Raw genomic sequence first — 17,865 nt, forward strand, 5'->3', positions numbered from 1 at the left:
GGATTAGTTATTTCATTTTTAAATAGTCCAGGGGGTGATAGGACATCCGTGAAGTTGGAGTGTGTAACTGAGATTTCGGTTATAGGTTGGGGGGTGGGGTGGGGTTTAGACCATTTTCTCAAATAAAATTGAAACCTTTTTATTTAGAACTTTCGATCAAAAAGAAAAATTGTTTTCTTTTAAATGGGTTGATATTTAATTTTTGTCTTTAGCAATTGAATTTCATAAATTTCTGATCAGGAATATAATTTGCAGGACATTATACTAAAAAGAAAAAAAAAACCTAAATATACATCTTATTTTACCATAATCTCTAAAATTTTCTAGCATTTAAAAAAAAATCAAAGTTCCCCTCTCGGATACATCACTCTCCTCTCACTGATACATCCTTATCTCCCTATCAGATACATCCCTCACTCATGTATCCGGACGTCTGCTAATGTATCAGGAAGACTAGTGATGTATCTAGATGTCCTATCCTCTATATGATATATACCTCCCCTCTGGAATACATCCTTTACCTACGTATCCGGATGTATGTTAATGTATTCGGAAGTCCAGTGATGTATCCGAAATTCATATATTTTTTTAAAAAATTATAATTTGAAAAAGAGTAGAAAAATAATGTAATTAACTCATAACACTATGAGATTTAAATAAATTATACTAAGATATATATATATATATATTTATATATATGTGCACACTAGCAAAGAAAGCTTGGGCGCTGCTTGGGCCCAACATTAATAAAGTTATATTGTTACTCTCTCCGTCCCATATTAGATGAGAATCTTACTAAAAATATTTTTTTTCATATTATTTGAGCACTTATTAAATTAGGATAGAATTAATTAATTCTTTTCCATTTTACCCCTACAATTAATATGACATTCCTATATTGTATGTGTATTTTTTGTAACTCATTTCAACGTGCATTGATATAAACAAAGAGCAAAATGGTGAAGTCTTCCAATGTATTAATGATTTCTTAATCACCGTGTAAAGTTGGAAGTGTCCATCTAATATGGGACGGAGGAAGTATAGTTTATGTATTGTTATAAAATTAGTAAAGATTGTTATAATATATTTTGCTCATAAGTGAGCTAATATAGAAACTTATTTGTCATTTGTCTTTTTAATTTCAATTTTAAATAGCAAATAAATGTAGCGATAAGATTGAGGGTAGAAATGAAGCATATCTTTCTAAATTTAAGTTAAAATAAACAGAGTAGAAGTAATATTAGGGTTATTGATAGGACGATTCATTCGGTTATTTTTAAAAAATTTATATCATTTAATTTTTCGGCTATTTTATAATGTATAACCAAAATTAAAATTTTAAATCATCCGAATCCTAATTTATGTGACACAAGCAGTACACAAATTAGTCTTTTTTTTGTTGTCTTGTAGATATTTTAAGTTATTATTTATTGTAAATTATAGTACTTTTTATTAAAATTTTTAATAACATATGCTACTTTTTATGTTTGAGAGTTAAACCAACTTTTTTTTACATGTCTTTTAATTTTATATGTGTTTTGTCCTTTTCCATTTTCAAAAACTAATACTCTCTCCATTTCATTTTATATGTCATTTCTTTTTATAAATGTATTGGTTATTCCTCTTCTTATTGGAACACATGTTGACTTCTTGTATAGTAGTTATTCCCTCTTCTTATTGGAACACATGTTGACTTCTCATATATTGTAGTTATTCCCGCTTCTTATATAGTAAAATATATGTCATTTCTTTTTATAAATATATTGGTTATTCCCTCTTCTTATTGGAAAACATGTTGACTCTTTTATAGTAGTTATTCCCTCTTCTTATATAGTAATAATATAATTCATGCTTTATAAAAAGTTATTTACCTTATTAAACAAAATAATGACCAACACAAAATATAAGGACAAAAGTGCAATTTAATTTTATTTTTGGTACGGAAGGATATTAATAAGAAAAAATTCTCAAGAGCTGTCTGCAATCAGGATAAACATTGTCTATTAATGGGCCAACTGTCGGGGTTAGGGGTTGGTAACACTTCAAAATAATTAAATTAACTTAAGAGTTACATTTTAAAAAAATACACGTATTTTTTTTTTTATAATAAGTGAAATATACAGTTTTGACAACAAAATACATTACTTTCTAATGTTCTCATTTAGGTGGAACTTTTCATTATTGCTATTTTATAATGTACTCTTTATTGTACTGACATGAGGAATAAATAAATAAATATAAATAGCATTTTTGGTATATTTTTAAATAGCTAAGTTTTAATTTTTGATGGACCTAATTTGATTAAATTTTAAAAAAATAATTAAATTGACTTTTGTAAATGAAAATAACAACTACGTATGCATATGGACAATTAAAATTAAAATTATACATTATAATTAATATAAATATTAATAAAATATTCATTTAGCTACTTGTCAAAATTTTGACTTGACACACCTATCAAAAAAATATTGATTAATGAGTTTATCATTTTATTCTTATTACTTTTCAAATATTTTTATTCTTTATATTTTTCAAACACATTAACATAACATTAATAAATTAAGAGTAAAATAGATAAACAAAAATTATTCTTTCTTGATTTGTTAGAAATAATCAATAAAAAGGGATAAATAAAAAAAAAATTGAACAAGTGAAAAAGGATAGAAAGAGCATTATTTTTAAAGAGCTGTCAAGTTTGAAATGAAGTGAGCAGTATATATTAGTTAAATTCATGATTAGAATGGCGTATGATTCTTAACAAATTGATTGCTTATAAATCATGATTATGATTGAATAAGATAAGATTTAATTACAAGTCCGGCCGAAGGACCCAGGATTAAGAAAGGCATTTAAGAAAACTTTTACACTTAGATAGTAGTAATTGAAAAAAACATTGCGTACACTATCTTCCAATAAGTGGGACCCGATCGGACTCAAGTGGATAAAGCAAAACTAAAAAGAATAAAAACTATCCATGGGACCCACACCGATCCTCCCCGATCGCCTTCTGTCTTATCTCATCCCTACACAGCCCCTTAACCAAACCTAATTTCCTTACACGTGGATCTAATCAGTTGGTTCGGACTCTGGTTCGGCTTGACGCTTCTTCTACTTCTTCCACTTTCCAGTTCCTTCCTACTCTCATCTCCTCCATTTTCCTTTCTCTCAACAGTTTCCATGAAGAGTCATCGTTAAGATGATCGAGACGTGAAGGTTTGATTTTCTACTTCTGTTTATTCAATTTCATATAATTCATCGTCTGATGAGTTGATGATCTTCTGTTAATTTTTTTCTCCTTTTTCCGCTTCCAGAATTGGAACACTGGCGAGTTTTCAAGTATCGGAATACAAGTCTCGTGTGAGTTTTGATGTAATATTGTCATCGGCTTTCTGTTAGTAGTGTTGATGGAATTTCTCTACTTTTTCCCGTTCAATTCTTTATAATCATCTTCTTTTCTGTGTGTTTAGCTTGATTTTGGCGATGTATTTTCAGGTGCATATACGATTATCTGCTATCAAATACTGTATATTGTGTTTTTATTAATTAACTGGATTTAGTCTGCTAATTATGTTTCAATTTAATAGGAGTAATTTTTCGGGAGATGTTTCCTTCTGGACTAATCATCCAACTGTGAGTGCAAGGTATCGTTACGCTTAAAAAATGTAAATTAGGAGGTAGGTAAGGGAAAAAACGAGAAGGCGGAGAGACAAAAATAATGTTCTCTCACAATGAACCTTGAGCTTTATTTGATCTGAAACGTGCTAAAATGGGTTTTCCAGACTTTAATCAACACCTAAATACTAATCTGTTAAGTTAGTGGGTGATTGAATAAGTTTGCAGCTTGATGTTTCTCTGAGTTACTGTGAAACAATTTATATTTAGTGAAAAGGGGAAATTGAGTTGTCCTTAGTATACATATTTACACAGAAATACGTTATATCTAACATGATTCTATATGTGTATGTGGTTTTGATTGGTTGAAATCGCATTGAAAATTTTATGAAAAATACACCAGACTGTAATCTAGAAGTATTTCATGAATGGTAAACATTTTTTTTAATGCAGTTGTTGTAACATTTTTGTGTACTGGAGGTTTTGTCAACAAAGGCAAAATAGTGTGAACTCATTCATTTGGGGTAATATGACCAGTCTTTTTCATTTTTTAAGATGATGTTTCCTGCTTTAGGAGTGTCCAAATAAGCAGCTGGTTGCTTTTATGTGGTAATATCAAACTTTGGACTTAACATATATCGTGAGTTTGCAGTTACGTTTGATGGTCTGAGTACTCTGTTGATGTCTAAATGTTCTTCCTTGTGTTCTGTGAGTGAGCAACTCTAGTATGTGCGACTTTGTTATGTTTCTCTTCCTTGTGTTCTCACTTTTGGGCGTATGTTTGTAGCTTTCTGGTTCTCATCTATTCTTGCGCCATCATCTTTGGCAGAGTGCTTGAAATTTCTTGAAAGTCATTTGGTTTTATTTAGGGACATCAAGAGTGAGAAATAGGATTCCATTGCAACTTATCAGTAAAAGATAAATCGGGAATAACATGTCCTTTTGTTTTGGCAAAAGTCTGCATCATGCAATCACTCGAATAAGTCTTTGAGAGTTTGTTCTTCTTTATTTTTAGACAATGTTATCCAGTGTCCTTTAGAATTGTACAGTCTCACCAGATGTTGGTGCCTGTATCTTTACATATGCAAATATTAATATGCTGGTATAGTCATTTTTATGGGTTCTCTAAAGATGTCAAGTATTTCATTCTGTTGGTTTGACCCTTTTTTCCCCTTAAGATGTGCATGATTTTGTCATCATCCTGCAGGTGCTGATATGGCTGCTTATTGCCTTATTGATCCACAATCACGTGTCCCATCGTTTCTAGTTTTAAGCTTATGCCTTAATTCACTTGCATAATTGGTCTCTGGACATCAGTCTTAAGGCTTTTATGGTTTTGTTGGCTTGCAGGGTATCAGAGGCAACCTGAAATTTAGTAGACCCCATGGATTGCCGCTCCAGCTATAATCTTCATTTTTTCTGACATAAAGTAAGTCCAACACTATATAAAATGGGAGGAGCATGTTCTAGGAAGCGTGACCAGCAGGTCAGTGAGGATAACCTACACAGAGGAGTTTCTGGACGGTACTCCAAAAGTGCAAGTTCAAAATGGTTGGGAACTTCATTTTCTCGAGGAGCAGATGCTAAACAGGGAAAAGGAAAATGCCCATCTCTCATGGAATTGTGTATTCATAGAGTCTGTGAAGTATGTCTTCCCATTAAAATGATTTATCAGGCGAACCTGGCCTCTATTTTACGATCTGATTTCTCCTGCACTTCTGTTACAGGACATCGATAAATACAGTACCTTCTCTGTATTGCCTAGGGATATAAGTCAGCAGATCTTTGATGAATTGGTTTGCTTGCAGCGTCTTACAGATGTCTCTTTCGAAGCATTTAGAGATTGTGCTCTTCAGGTATCTGCACGCTTGTTTTGTCTAAAATAGAGTAGAACTACCATACAAGGGGTGTTGAGGCATCTGATTCTTTTATGTGACTTTGAGGTCAGACGAACTCTTGATGAAGTGATTTTTGCATTACAGGATCTGAATATGGGAGAATATCCTGGTCTTAACGACTGTTGGATGGATGTTATCTCTTCACAGGGTTCATCTCTACTTTCCCTAGATCTGTCGGGGTCTGATGTCACAGATCCAGGACTGACTAATCTCAAAGATTGCAAAAATTTGCAAGCGCTAAATCTTAATTATTGTGACCAGATTACCGACTGCGGGGTGGAAAATATTAGTGGTAAACATTCTCTCTCCTATGATGTGCTGTCTTACGGGAGGAATGTAGTTAAGCCGAAGAGAGCTCATTTAAAGCACAACTCCTTTAGCAGTGATAGGGAGAGGACAGAAAATGAAAGGAGCAAAACTTAAAAAGGCATAAAGTTAAAAGATGGAAGTCTTACTCCTTGGAACTGCTGGATGAAACTGGGCTGTTATATTTTCTAGTGGATCTAGTTGTTGATAAACTTTGCAGGATAAGATTGATTTACTTAAGTTTTTCCATAGTAATACTGAGTACTTTTTGAGCTGCATAATCTAAAAAAGATGTATCGGTTTGATTTCAAAGTTGCATGTGGTCGCCTTACAAATTATTTTATAGATAGACCCTTTTATTCATTTGGTTTTTTTCACTTGTGCTGCTTTACAAATACAAATGCTATCTGCACAAATCTGTTAGAATATTATGATCCAATTATACCCCCCTCCCCCATTCACCATAATAATCCTTTTCCTTTTGTATTTGTGAAATCTCTGCTAATTACACAACGATTTCAGGTCTAACAAACTTGACAACGGTGAGTTTTAGGAGGAATAATACACTCACTGCTCAAGGGATGAGTGCGCTGTCTGGGTTAATTAACTTGGTGAAACTAGATTTGGAGAGGTGCCCAAAAATTCATGGGGGAATGGTTCATCTTAAAGGTTTGTTCTTCTCTCTAATGGCGCTCCACTATCTATAGTTTATTCAGCACCTTCCGCAGTTTCAAGCTTGAAAAGCCAAAGTTTTGTTGCAGTTATACTTTCCATGAAAACTTTGCGGTTTTAATTTGGTTGTTGAAATTCTGCTTCCAACACTAAGAATAACTAAACTTCCTGCATGACAGTTCAAGCTCCATTTTTTTTTACCATTAGGCATTATTTCTCTGTGTATATATGGATCATAATCATATAGGATTTTTGGAGAAGAATCTGAAACCAGTTGTATATATCTTGTGTAGGGTAGTCCTTTCCATTTAGCAATCAATAAAATATCAAATCTAATTTGAAATGGTAAATAAATGGATCTTGGGATTAACTAAATTCCAAAAGCTAGCTTAAGAGGGGAGGATTGCCAGAGTATATAAGGAATCACCCATCCTTTTTTCATCCAATGTGGGACTCTTCAACATCCCACCTCACGCGCAGGTTTGAACATCTGTTGCATGGGCAATTTAATATTGGGGTCCAACATCAGTGCATAGTAATTGGGATGGATCCTACTCTGGTATCGTGTGAAGTGTGTGGTCATGTTATCTAAAAGCTTAAGCCATTAGAGATATTGTACTTTTTTTTATTGAAACTGGCATAGAGTACACTTTTAAAAGGACAACTTGGTGCATTAAGTTCCCACTAGTGCATTAAGTCTCGCTATGTGTGAGTCCGGAGAAGGGCGGACCACAAGCAATTGTACGCATATAGTACACTTTCTTTTACTAAATTATATTCTCAGCACGCCTTCCTATGTGTGAGACCAACTCTTTTTTCATGGGCCGACTATGTGGAAATTCTTTTTGATAATGGCAGGCAGCGAGACCTCTGCCTGCTCTGATACCATGTTAAAAATGGATCTTGAGCCTATCTCAATCCTAAAAGTTTCTTGTTCTTTACATAAATATGATGCGACTGATATTGGGTGTAAGATTTGGTTAACTGCAGAATAATCGACTTTATGATGGTAATATAAAACTGATTAGGTTAGCTTTCTACATGTTTCTTATTTTGGATCTCAAGAGTGTGCTGTGGTTGTTTAACTTTTCAAGAAGTATGATCAAGTTCTTTATTGATTGAGAGTTGTGCTCTGTTAAAGTTGAGTCAAGTAGTTCTTGATTGAGATTGTTGCTCCAAGTCCAAAATCTAATTCCTAATATCTCTTGCTTGAATCTTAATTACTTATTGCTACTTGACTTAAAACAATATCTCCTTTACGTGTCAAGTACCTTGCTTCGATATATTTTGCTTTTTGATCAGGCTTTTCACCTTTGTGTTCTAACACTTGAGTTTACAATTTAAATGCTTGAGTTAACAGTTTGCCTACATGTCACAGAACACATAAGTGAGTTTCCAAATAAATCACTGAAATTACTTGCAAATGATTAACAACAATAACACAAATATAACCCAAATTATACCCCTTGATGTTCGCTCATTAATGCAAGAAGTATACTAGAGAGTAGAGAATCACAAGCGTATTATTCTCTACGAATTGTACCGAATCTTCTTCACACACTATGGGCATTTTGCCATGATTTTTTTTTTTCATTTTATTTGGGATTTTTGAAGGAGTAGTTATGTTTGGTGTACTTTTTCTAGATAATTTTGAGAATTTGAGGGGGTAATTAAGACTTCTCATAGTTTATGGGGTGGGGGTAATTAGTTCCAAAAATCCATGTTTGAGGGGATAATTAAGACTTCTCATAGTTTAAGTGTGCATTTAGTAAAGTGTGCCAAGTCTAAAGGGGCTTTTAACTATTAATTCACATCTAAAAACTAGCAAAATTACCCAACTAGACTAATTTACCTGAAACATACTGATAAATCTGTTCTAAAAAGAATAATATCTCAAACAGTTAACTTTCTAAAAAAAGAAAGAATAATATGTCAAAATAGATACACATAATACCATAGATAAGATCCCATACACGAGCTACTACATACTATTATTACAAATATTTTCCATGACCAAATGTTGATTTTCAAATAAAGTAAAAAGAAGTTCCCCCGGGATTAGTCGGGGCTCAAAGAGACTCGGACACCCGGTGCAAATCAAAAAAAAATAAAATAAATAAAGTAAAAAGAAGTTAGGAAGTTGGTGAAAAATTCTCATGGCCAGACGGGTCATATATTTAATTTTAGCAAAACCATGGTTTCCTCCTCTAGGTTTCTCTGTAGAAATATACTCAACGTGATCCTAAGATTTTTATTTGTGGCAGGTCTAGCAAAGCTTGAATCTCTTAACATCAACTGTTGCAATTGCATCACGGATTCGGATATGAAACCTCTTGCAGGTATGTCTGCCTGGTTCTGCTATTAACCTAATGTCTATGTGAACTAGAAGGCAGTAAATTGGGGAAATAATTTGACAAAAGGTGCGCTGAAATCAAGCCTTTAGATATGGCTGCTATTACTGAAAGTCCGAGCATCCTGTGGACACCCTCTGTCAATGCATATGCTTTGTCAAATCGGAAAACATAACAGGTCTTTAAGTATGCGAGTTTCTGTTGGATAGGTGCTTCTATTTATATATTAAGGCAGGAGCAGAATTATATTGACAAGTTTTTATCTTCAAAAGAAATTATATTGGAAAGTTTTTTTTTTGTTTTTTGATAAAGGTAAATTATATTGGAAAGTTTGTATCTACTTTTATGATAGTGTCTTATTTTCCATGCTGTACATCTGCATTTGGAACGTCAATGATATTCTTTCTTAATCCTTATAAGTGATAGTAACATAGTGGTTTTGATATTTCACCTCAACTTTTATGATATGTTTATGGGGGTATTCATTTCTTTCCGACCAGAAACGGGTCTTTTTGGATATAGCAACAGTATGATAAAGTAAAGCTGCTTTGAATAGAAGAAAGTGGACAATTTTTTTTTAGGAGAACTGCTTGATTTCTCTCTGAGATGCTCCTTGTCCAAGTCTTTTGGTATTAATCCTTGCAAAAACACAAAATTGCGCGGTTACAATATTGCACTGTTCTGCTTTTTGGCAAGCAATATTGCACTTTGTTTCATGGTAGAGGTGGATGCAAACCTTGGAGAACCAGTGTTACTACTCTTTAGTTTTCATTCTTTGTGATGGTGAAAATTAATAATCACTTGAGATAACACATCATGCACATAAAGCTAAATTTTTCGCGAGATAGAGAGGAAAGTCGGCGAGCTTTCTACTTGTAAATATTTGTGCTGAATTATTGTGTATGAAGTGGATGCAAACCTTGGAGACCAGTGTTACTGCTCTTTAGTTTTCTTCCCTTGTGATAGTGGAAACTAATTATCACCCATCATGCCCAAAAAGTTGACTTTTCATGAGATAGAGAGGAAGTCAGCGAGCTTTGAGCTTTTTACTTGTATAATATTTGTGGTGAATTATTGTGTTTGTACTTCCTAGTCATAAAGTTGCTTTGTGTATTTCAGGCCTGACAAATCTGAAAGGATTGCAAATTTCATCCAGTAAAGTCACAGATTATGGTGTTTCTTTTCTGAAAGGTACATACTCTTTCCATCTGGAATAATGTTTGTTCTCGCCTAGTGTCCCATGCCCTTCCTAGATGGAGATGACAAAGGGATATCCTTTTCTTTCAATCTAGCAGTTCTGGGCCTATAAGGTCCCATCTGATTATTACCCCAAGTTAGGATTGGAATTTAAGGTATTTCTCTGTGGGGTTTGGGAGTTGGCCATTCGGTATTGAACTATCTAATGTTTATCTTCATTAGGTGCTTTAGTCTGTTTCTGCTAATAGTCTTAGTTTATGCTTTATTTTTAGTTGTAGTAAAACTGATGAATCTATACCAGCAAGGACTATGTGGTACCTGAGAGGGTTACATCTTCTCCCTTTCGATGATATCTGAATGAAATCCTTGTAGACTACTTGCTACTTGGGTAGATGGTATCCTTGTGAAAAATATTGATATTATCTGTTTTTTACTCCTGAAAATATAAGTTCTCTTTTTCGTGTTATTAAAGTGTTAAGAGGTAACCCTGCATTTTGTCTTAGTGCAAGGTTTCAACCACCCAAGGTTTAATTACTGCCTTAGATTAGCTTCAAGTGTAATCTTGGAGAAATATTATATAAATGCAGGCATATAGAGGTCTTTCACTATAATTTTATCAATTATCGGGTCTGTATATCAAGCTTAGACCTGTGCATTCTAGGATCTCTAACAACAACAACATACCTAGTGTAATCCCACACATGGGGTCTGGGGAGGGTAGGATTTACGCAGACTGGGAGTTCATGTTTATTTTTCTGGTCTATTTAAGGATTCCATTTGCTACATGACAAATTGAATAGAGACAGGCAGAGCACGTATCTTCATTCCATTTTCCCTGCTACATATGTGGTTATTCTGCACTAAATTTTTTTTCCTTATTCATGGCAAGACATGTAGGCTCTCGTAATGAAACTTTTGTTGTTTCTTTTGCACTTGGTCAGCTCTAGAAAAGCTTACTCTGTTGAATATGGAGGGTTGCCCTGTTACTGCAGCGTGCCTGGAGTCTCTCTCTGGTATTGTCTCAACGAAACTAAATTGTATTGGAAAAATAGCATCACCAGCGTATCAGTTATGACCTGGCAACTCTAATTACTATACGTGTTTTACAAGTCTTATCAATGTTAAAATCACAGTAGTGAGGAGGCTTTCCCAAATCTGAGAAATCCTCTATTGTGGAAAATGCTTGTGTCCTCTGCCACCTTTTCATCTTTTAGTTTGGTTTGTGATATCTCCTTTTGCTGTTGCTGCAGATCTTCATTCTCTGCTATATTTAAATCTGAGCAGATGTTGTTTGACTGATGATGGATGTGAGAAGTTTTCAAGTGAGTTCATATTTTTATGATTAATCTATCTGCTCTTATCATTTAATTTGGCATATCTTTTTAGAGTCGTGATTCATTGATTTCATTCTGATCATGATATTCTAAAATTGAATTTTACTTGTCTACATCATTTGCCGTTCGTCTGTAGGTTTGCAGAGCTTGAAAGTACTGAATTTGGGATTCAATGAGATCACAGATGCCATTCTTGTGCACCTGAAAGGTAATCTTGTTTTTGTGTACTTCTTTCACTTAGTTGGGAAATTCCCTGCTTCTTCTGCTTCCACTGTAGGGTGTAATGTCACTTGATGGAATAAAATCCAGTGTTCTTTTCTGGAGAACTCTATTTCTAGTTTCATAGGTTGAATGTAAATGATGGTTGGTTATGATTGTCCTAAGGATGGATAGTAACTTTACTGAGTTGTTGTGTGGCGATTTTGAATGGATATACAAGGTGGTTAGGGATTGTGGATGCCATTTGATAAATTTGTATGCCTTCTGGTTCATGGATCATGTCTTAGTTCTGAGTGAGGAGGTATGATTGATTGTTGAACTGTAAATTGGCTGTATCCGTCGCCCTCCCAAAAAAGCAGCAGCAGCTTCTCCTTCCATGACCCAAAAATGGAGGAGAAACGGGATTGCTAGTTTCTTCATTAAACTGGTATGACTTGCGCAGAGCAACTAATGGGGTGATAATGGTGGGATTTGTACTCCGCCTGCCCCACTCTGCCATCCTCATTATCTTCTCTTTTGTAGTCATGTAAGTTACTATTTTATGGGGTTGAGTAACAGACCGAACATCAAGTCTAATGGTGTCCTTGGTGCTGAACTTAATTAGCATGAGGTTTTTAAGTTGGATTTTACCTGTCAAAAAGGAAACAAAAGCATATAGTTCTGATGATATAAATTTTTACAAGCTTTTGTCTTGCTTTGAGCAGGTTTGTCATACTTGGAGAGCTTGAACCTGGACTCATGTAGGATTAGAGATGAAGGGCTGATTTATTTGTCAGGTCAGTGTTTCACTCAGTATCAGTCAACAGTGCCTCATTTCAAACTAGTTAGACTTTTACTAGTCCTCACATCAATTGATTTATAAACAACGTTCACAAAATAATATTATTGAAACTTCTTTAATGTGTCAACTAAAAAGGGAAACTGAATGTTAGTTGTGATTGCTTGCCCTGGAGAGTATTTTTCTGTTATCCTTATCTGGTAACAATCTTATGCCTTTTTAAATAGATAGATATCTTGACCAATTCTTTAGGTCAATTTATGCATAAGTTCTCCGTAATTTTGTTCGACGACTTGTGTAATTCCAGCTATTCTATTTCTAATTTCCCTCTTTTTTGCTATTCTCTGTTTCAGGTCTTCATCGCCTGAAGAGTTTGGAGTTGTCTGACACTGAAGTTGGAAACAATGGGATCCGTCATCTCTCAGGTTTCTCTTGTGCCTTGTGCTTATTGTAGAAATTTGAAATGTACTCTGGTTCTTCTTCATTCGGTTGAAGCTTTTAGAAATTCAAGAACTGGGCTGGACTGGGTTTCATCCCACTTCTGATGAGATGATTGTGTCTTAATTTTCATTTCTACTTTGCTTTTTAGGGTGAACCAGGTCACAATAAATTTTGTTTAGGTAAAGCCAAGAGAGATTAGATAGACGAGAGGGAGTTGCTCGGATGGTAAGCACCCTCACTTCCAACCCAAAGGTTGCGAGTTTGAGTCACCAAGGGAGCAAAAAGGGGTGGGAGCTCCTAGGGAGGGTAAAAAAAAAAAAAGAGAGAGATTAGATAATTAGTTGGCTATAGTCTAGAGTTAAATTGGATTATGGCTGCACCGACTTTGGTCTTTCTTCAAGCATAAAAGATGTCTACAATAATTCAAGATAATTCCTTCGAAACCAAATCTGGGTGAACTTTCTTGGAACAAAACCTGTTCCATGATTTCTGTTGTCGAAGCTGCATGAAGCAGATTGAGAGTAGTGACAATGGCTATTGAAACTTGAATGTTATGACTTAAGGATTTCTGAATTGGTTTGGTTCCTTTAAGTCCATCTAAATCCACTCTGTATTGCCATGGAGAATGTGAATAGATACTAGTTTATGGGATAACATTGAGCTCTACTCTTTGTGGGAGTACCTTTTGGCAAAGCATATGTCACGATCAGAGAAATGGACGCTGCTTTGCGTTTTGTGCTTATGCAATTTGTTTGCTTTTTTAATGTGCAGGGTTAAGGAACCTAGAGAGCTTAAATCTGTCCTTTACTGTTGTCACGGACAGTGGTCTAAAGAAGCTCTGCGGGCTATCCTCTTTGAGGTCGCTCAATTTGGACGCACGCCAAATAACTGATACTGGGCTTGCAGCACTTACAAGTAAGAATGTTACCATAATGGTAGTGTTGGTGTCACTTTCATCTCAATTTTTTTCCTCATGAGGTCTCAAAGTCGACATGTTGAAGCAAGAATTAGCTCAAAGTTAACTTGAGACCAAGAACTTTGCAATCAAAACGGTGCAGAATTTCTTCTCAAAATTAGCTACGGATTTTGGAAAGAATGTGGCAAATGTACTCTAATTTTTTCAAATGAAACAAGGATCTCAATATCCTAAACAATTTTGAACATGATCTAACTATGCCCAACAATGCACAAGCTCCTATATTATTGGAGCGGGCCCTAGAATTTTGAATAGTATTCCTGCTCAACCTGAATCTTTTGAACTCTAGGGCCTGCTCCAACCCTCCCACCTATTGTTGACTCTGTCGTGTGTCTCGTCAATCAATATTGTGTCAACACCCAAATTTACAAGAATTTAAAAAGAAAGGGAAAGGATGGAAAATGTAGTATATTAAGATAAAATTGACATCAAAGATCCCAAGTATGGGAAATAGATGAAAGTTAATATTAATAAAATTAGTTACCTATTAAATCTCTATCAAATAAACTAAAGGGACAAAGCGAAGAAGAATACATACAAGCAAATCACTCACGTGTAAACTTTTTGATAAGACACTGAAGAGCATAGAGGTCTACCTTGCCCCACAAGTTTAAGATTCAAAACATTCTCCCAACTAATGTTGAAAGGAACGATTTATAGGCCAACTCAAATAGGTCTTGTGACCCGTAAACATCTCTCTGGATACACTAGAGGAAGTCCAAAACAAAGGTAATATCAACATGTCAGCTAGTCAGGTTGATTAGGGAAAAGTTGAGATGCTGGTCATTCTACATCTTTCAGGTCATTGAGCTGGCGCTTCTCTGGCAACAGGTAAAAGTCCTGGACATCTAAGAGCCTCTAAACTCATCTTTTGGTGGTCCAAGACATCTCCCATCTCCTGGACATCTAAAAGCCTCTAAAGTCATCTTCCATGTCATCTCCCATCTCCGGGTGAATTGTTGTGTCATCTACATCTTCCAAACTCCATTAAGGAGCTTGTAATCCTTGTAAGCTCCGTTTTTGATCTCTTCAAAGACATCCCACTTCTTCAACCTCAAATGCAAGTTGTGGGATTCCTTTGCCTCAACTCTTTGTGAATATCCTCCTTGACATCACTTGAATGAAACCCCTCTCTTTGGGCACTTGGACACTTGGTACTTAAGTAGTCGTTTTGTAGAACTACTCCTTTTTGGCTATTAATTTTTACTGGTTGAACTTGAAAGCCTAAGAATATCTTTATGGTTCTTAAAAATTGTTGAAATAGTTTGCTTCTCAGGCATTATAGTAGTGTCATGCTAATGCTTACATATATCCTAAAGGGATCCCTTCCATAATTTAAGCGGTAACTATGTGAGGGCTCATGTTACTAGATTATGAATAGTGTTTATTAGAATTGATTTGTCCGGTATGGTTCCTATAAAATGCAGGCTTGACTGGGCTAACTCACTTGGACCTTTTTGGAGCTAGGATCACTGATTCCGGAACAAGCTATCTTCGATGTACGTCTTATCAGTTTTATGCAACATTTGGGGATCTCCCTTCTATCTGAGTCTATCCTGTGGAACTTTTGGAGCTTTCCTTTGCCCCTGCTGCCCTGCCGCTATATCCTGTTTATCCTCCTTTAGGGTGTGGGCTTTTAACTATAGTGCTATTGCTGGTAATATGAAGGATATGCAAAATAGTTCATTCATGTTGCTTGTGGCTAATGGTGGTTCGTTATTCATGTGAAACAAATGTTAATCCGGATATGCTGTTCTACTTTTTCATAGTGTTCATGCTCCCCTCCCCTTCGCCCTTTTCTTTTTGATTGAATCCTAAATTACATTCCATACTTTTATATCTGGAGTAATTCAGACCGTATATTTCATCACTTTTAATCATTTCAATTCTGACTATGATTGTTCTGGTCAATTAAATCTGTTGATAGATTTTAAGAATCTGCGTTCCCTGGAAATTTGTGGAGGAGGTTTAACCGATGCTGGTGTAAAGAACATCAAGGACCTGACGTCCTTGACACTGCTGAATCTTTCTCAAAACAGTCACCTGACTGATAAGAGCTTGGAAGCGATTTCTGGTATTGTTTCATGTCTATTTATGCTTCTTTCCCTGTAGCTTGGGCTTGTTTGTTCCCTTTGATTTTAGAAGTGTGGAGAAAGGGCATATGACATTATCTCTAGTCTTATCCTCCCCCCAGTTTTTGTTAATTGTTATTAGCCATCTACATTATACTGGGATTTTCTTTAGTTCTTCCTCCCTTTGTTTATCCCATGCAGCTATAGCAATGGATGTACCAATCTCGAGGTGTTTTAAAGAATTTTTCAAAACCATGCATCCATTACCCCATATTGAACAGTAGTTGCTGTCTATAGTTTTTTTTTTCCTTCTGAATTTCTAACAGAAGCAGCTTTATCTTTACTGAAATGCAGGGTTGACACAGCTGGTGTCTCTGAATGTTTCAAATTCTCGCGTAACAAGTACAGGGTTGCAACATTTGAAGCAACTCAAGAACTTGAAATCACTTACCTTGGAATCCTGCAAGGTGACTGCAAATGACATCAGGAAACTTCAGTCAACTGAGCTCTCAAATCTGGTGAACTACAGGCCTGAATAGATGATGCAAGGATACTTGTTTTGATCACCTAGTCAGTGCTAGGGAACTGCTGTACATAGATCAACAATAAATCATGTTATTTTTTGAATTGTAAATAATGTGTATTGCAGATTTGCCTAGATGCCACTCTTCTGTGTATCTTGGTCGATCTTTTCATCATGCCATAGATGAAGCCTTCTCTCGTATTGGGCACTTCAGTATGAGGGAAAATGTAGATAAGCTTCCTTGGCACTGGGGGTAGGTAAATAGGTTTTGTACATATTTGTAAGAAACAGCAACCACTTCTGAATTCTGAATTCTGAATTGGTGTTGCGCCATCAGGTTTTGGCTTTAGTAAGCTTATGTTCGGCTAAGGTTCAGATGTTCCTTGGCAAGTGGAAAAACAATTTCGTGAAATGCTTGGCGTTTTTACCTTTTCTGTTGCTTATGAGCAATTACCTAGGGAACTTTGTTTGGATAAATATTCTATGGATGTATGCTTGTGCTTAGTGTCAATTGTGGGTTCAATCTTGTATGACGTGCTATTCTTTGATATTACTATGCATAGTTTTAATACAATATTATCCACCAACGAGACGTACCACAAAATCTCACTTTGTATATTTCACTTGCTAACGCTTGTGCATGATTTTTTCGTTCACATTTTGAAGCATTCATATATTGATATCAAAACATTCATTTTGCATTTCTGTCAATTGTCTTAATCAACAGACTAAATTGTATTGTTGATTCATAAGCGAAAGAATTCGAACTAGTTTTCTGTTACTCTATAAATGTCCATTATATATCTAATATACCCATTACTATTCTGTAAGTTTCATCATTAATATCATTAGTTCATCTTCACATAACCAGCGAAGAGTTGAGATTTGGCAAGAGCGGATCTGAAAATCAAGCTCTTTTTGTGTGTTCAATTGAATCAGGGAAAAAATGATTTAAACAATCATGAACAACGCCAAAAACAACACACTTTGTGTTCATAATAACTTAGAGGTAGAGAATATGTCACGGGTCAAAGGGACTCACCCTTAAAAAAGAGGTGAAACTCGCTAAAAGCCAACTCAAGAATCACTTGAATTAGAAAGATGATAGGAGGAATTGTTGGAGAGTACTGAGCTAAATTATGTCCTGTAGCAAATAGATTACCACAACCGAAAGCATAATGTTGGTGTGTTACAGAATATGGTAACAAAATCACAGAGTGATGTGAATATTACAGAATAATAAGAGTTATTGTAGAATATTTTCTTTGATTGATTTCCTTTTATAGGATTCCCTGTAATTGTATAAATACCTTGTATATTCATGAATAGAAATACAACTTCTTTCATTAGATTACATGGTATCACAGCCTAGGGATCAAATTTCTTTAGAAGTTCGAATCTTTTCCTGGCAGCCTAAGAAAGGGTTGGGTCACTCATTAGGAGTGACAAATTTATCTCACCAGCACCATTAGAAGAGATGGAG

The 17,865-nt window shown here is 35.1% G+C and overlaps 1 protein-coding gene across 5 annotated transcripts; it reads left to right on the plus strand.

Annotated features, from left to right (window-relative positions):
* Positions 1-3,115: 3,115 nt before the first annotated feature.
* LOC125860185 (uncharacterized) lies at positions 3,116-16,912 on the plus strand. 5 transcript variants are annotated; one of them, XM_049540090.1, is made up of 18 exons: positions 3,166-3,216; positions 3,315-3,360; positions 4,069-4,139; positions 4,966-5,260; positions 5,343-5,471; positions 5,598-5,805; positions 6,342-6,488; positions 8,756-8,830; positions 9,962-10,033; positions 10,981-11,052; positions 11,290-11,361; positions 11,510-11,581; positions 12,297-12,368; positions 12,724-12,795; positions 13,583-13,726; positions 15,215-15,286; positions 15,715-15,861; positions 16,214-16,912. In XM_049540090.1, the coding sequence occupies exons 4-18, from the start codon at positions 5,066-5,068 to the stop codon at positions 16,396-16,398; spliced, it is 1,734 nt and encodes a 577-aa protein (XP_049396047.1). In that variant the 5' UTR covers positions 3,166-3,216; positions 3,315-3,360; positions 4,069-4,139; positions 4,966-5,065; the 3' UTR covers positions 16,399-16,912. The 5 variants fall into 5 exon arrangements, with proteins under 5 accessions (XP_049396046.1, XP_049396047.1, XP_049396049.1 ...); XM_049540089.1 differs by lacking the exon at positions 4,069-4,139 and having other exon boundaries at positions 3,116-3,216; XM_049540092.1 differs by lacking the exon at positions 4,069-4,139 and having other exon boundaries at positions 3,167-3,216; positions 3,315-3,339.
* The last annotated feature ends 953 nt before the right edge of the window (positions 16,913-17,865 follow it).

This window comes from Solanum stenotomum, chromosome 3 (genome assembly GCF_019186545.1).
Source record: "Solanum stenotomum isolate F172 chromosome 3, ASM1918654v1, whole genome shotgun sequence".
Lineage (NCBI taxonomy): Eukaryota > Viridiplantae > Streptophyta > Magnoliopsida > Solanales > Solanaceae > Solanum > Solanum stenotomum.

What these genes read in the sequence shown, in the direction of transcription:
- LOC125860185 (XM_049540089.1), top strand. Translation starts at nt 5,066, where the DNA reads ATGGGAGGAGCATGTTCTAGGAAGCGTGACCAGCAGGTCAGTGAGGAT. An exon ending in GTATTCATAGAGTCTGTGAA is followed by an intron (nt 5,261 to 5,342) that starts GTATGTCTTCCC and finishes CTTCTGTTACAG; the next exon opens with GACATCGATAAATACAGTAC. An exon ending in TGGGATCCGTCATCTCTCAG is followed by an intron (nt 12,796 to 13,582) that starts GTTTCTCTTGTG and finishes TTTAATGTGCAG; the next exon opens with GGTTAAGGAACCTAGAGAGC.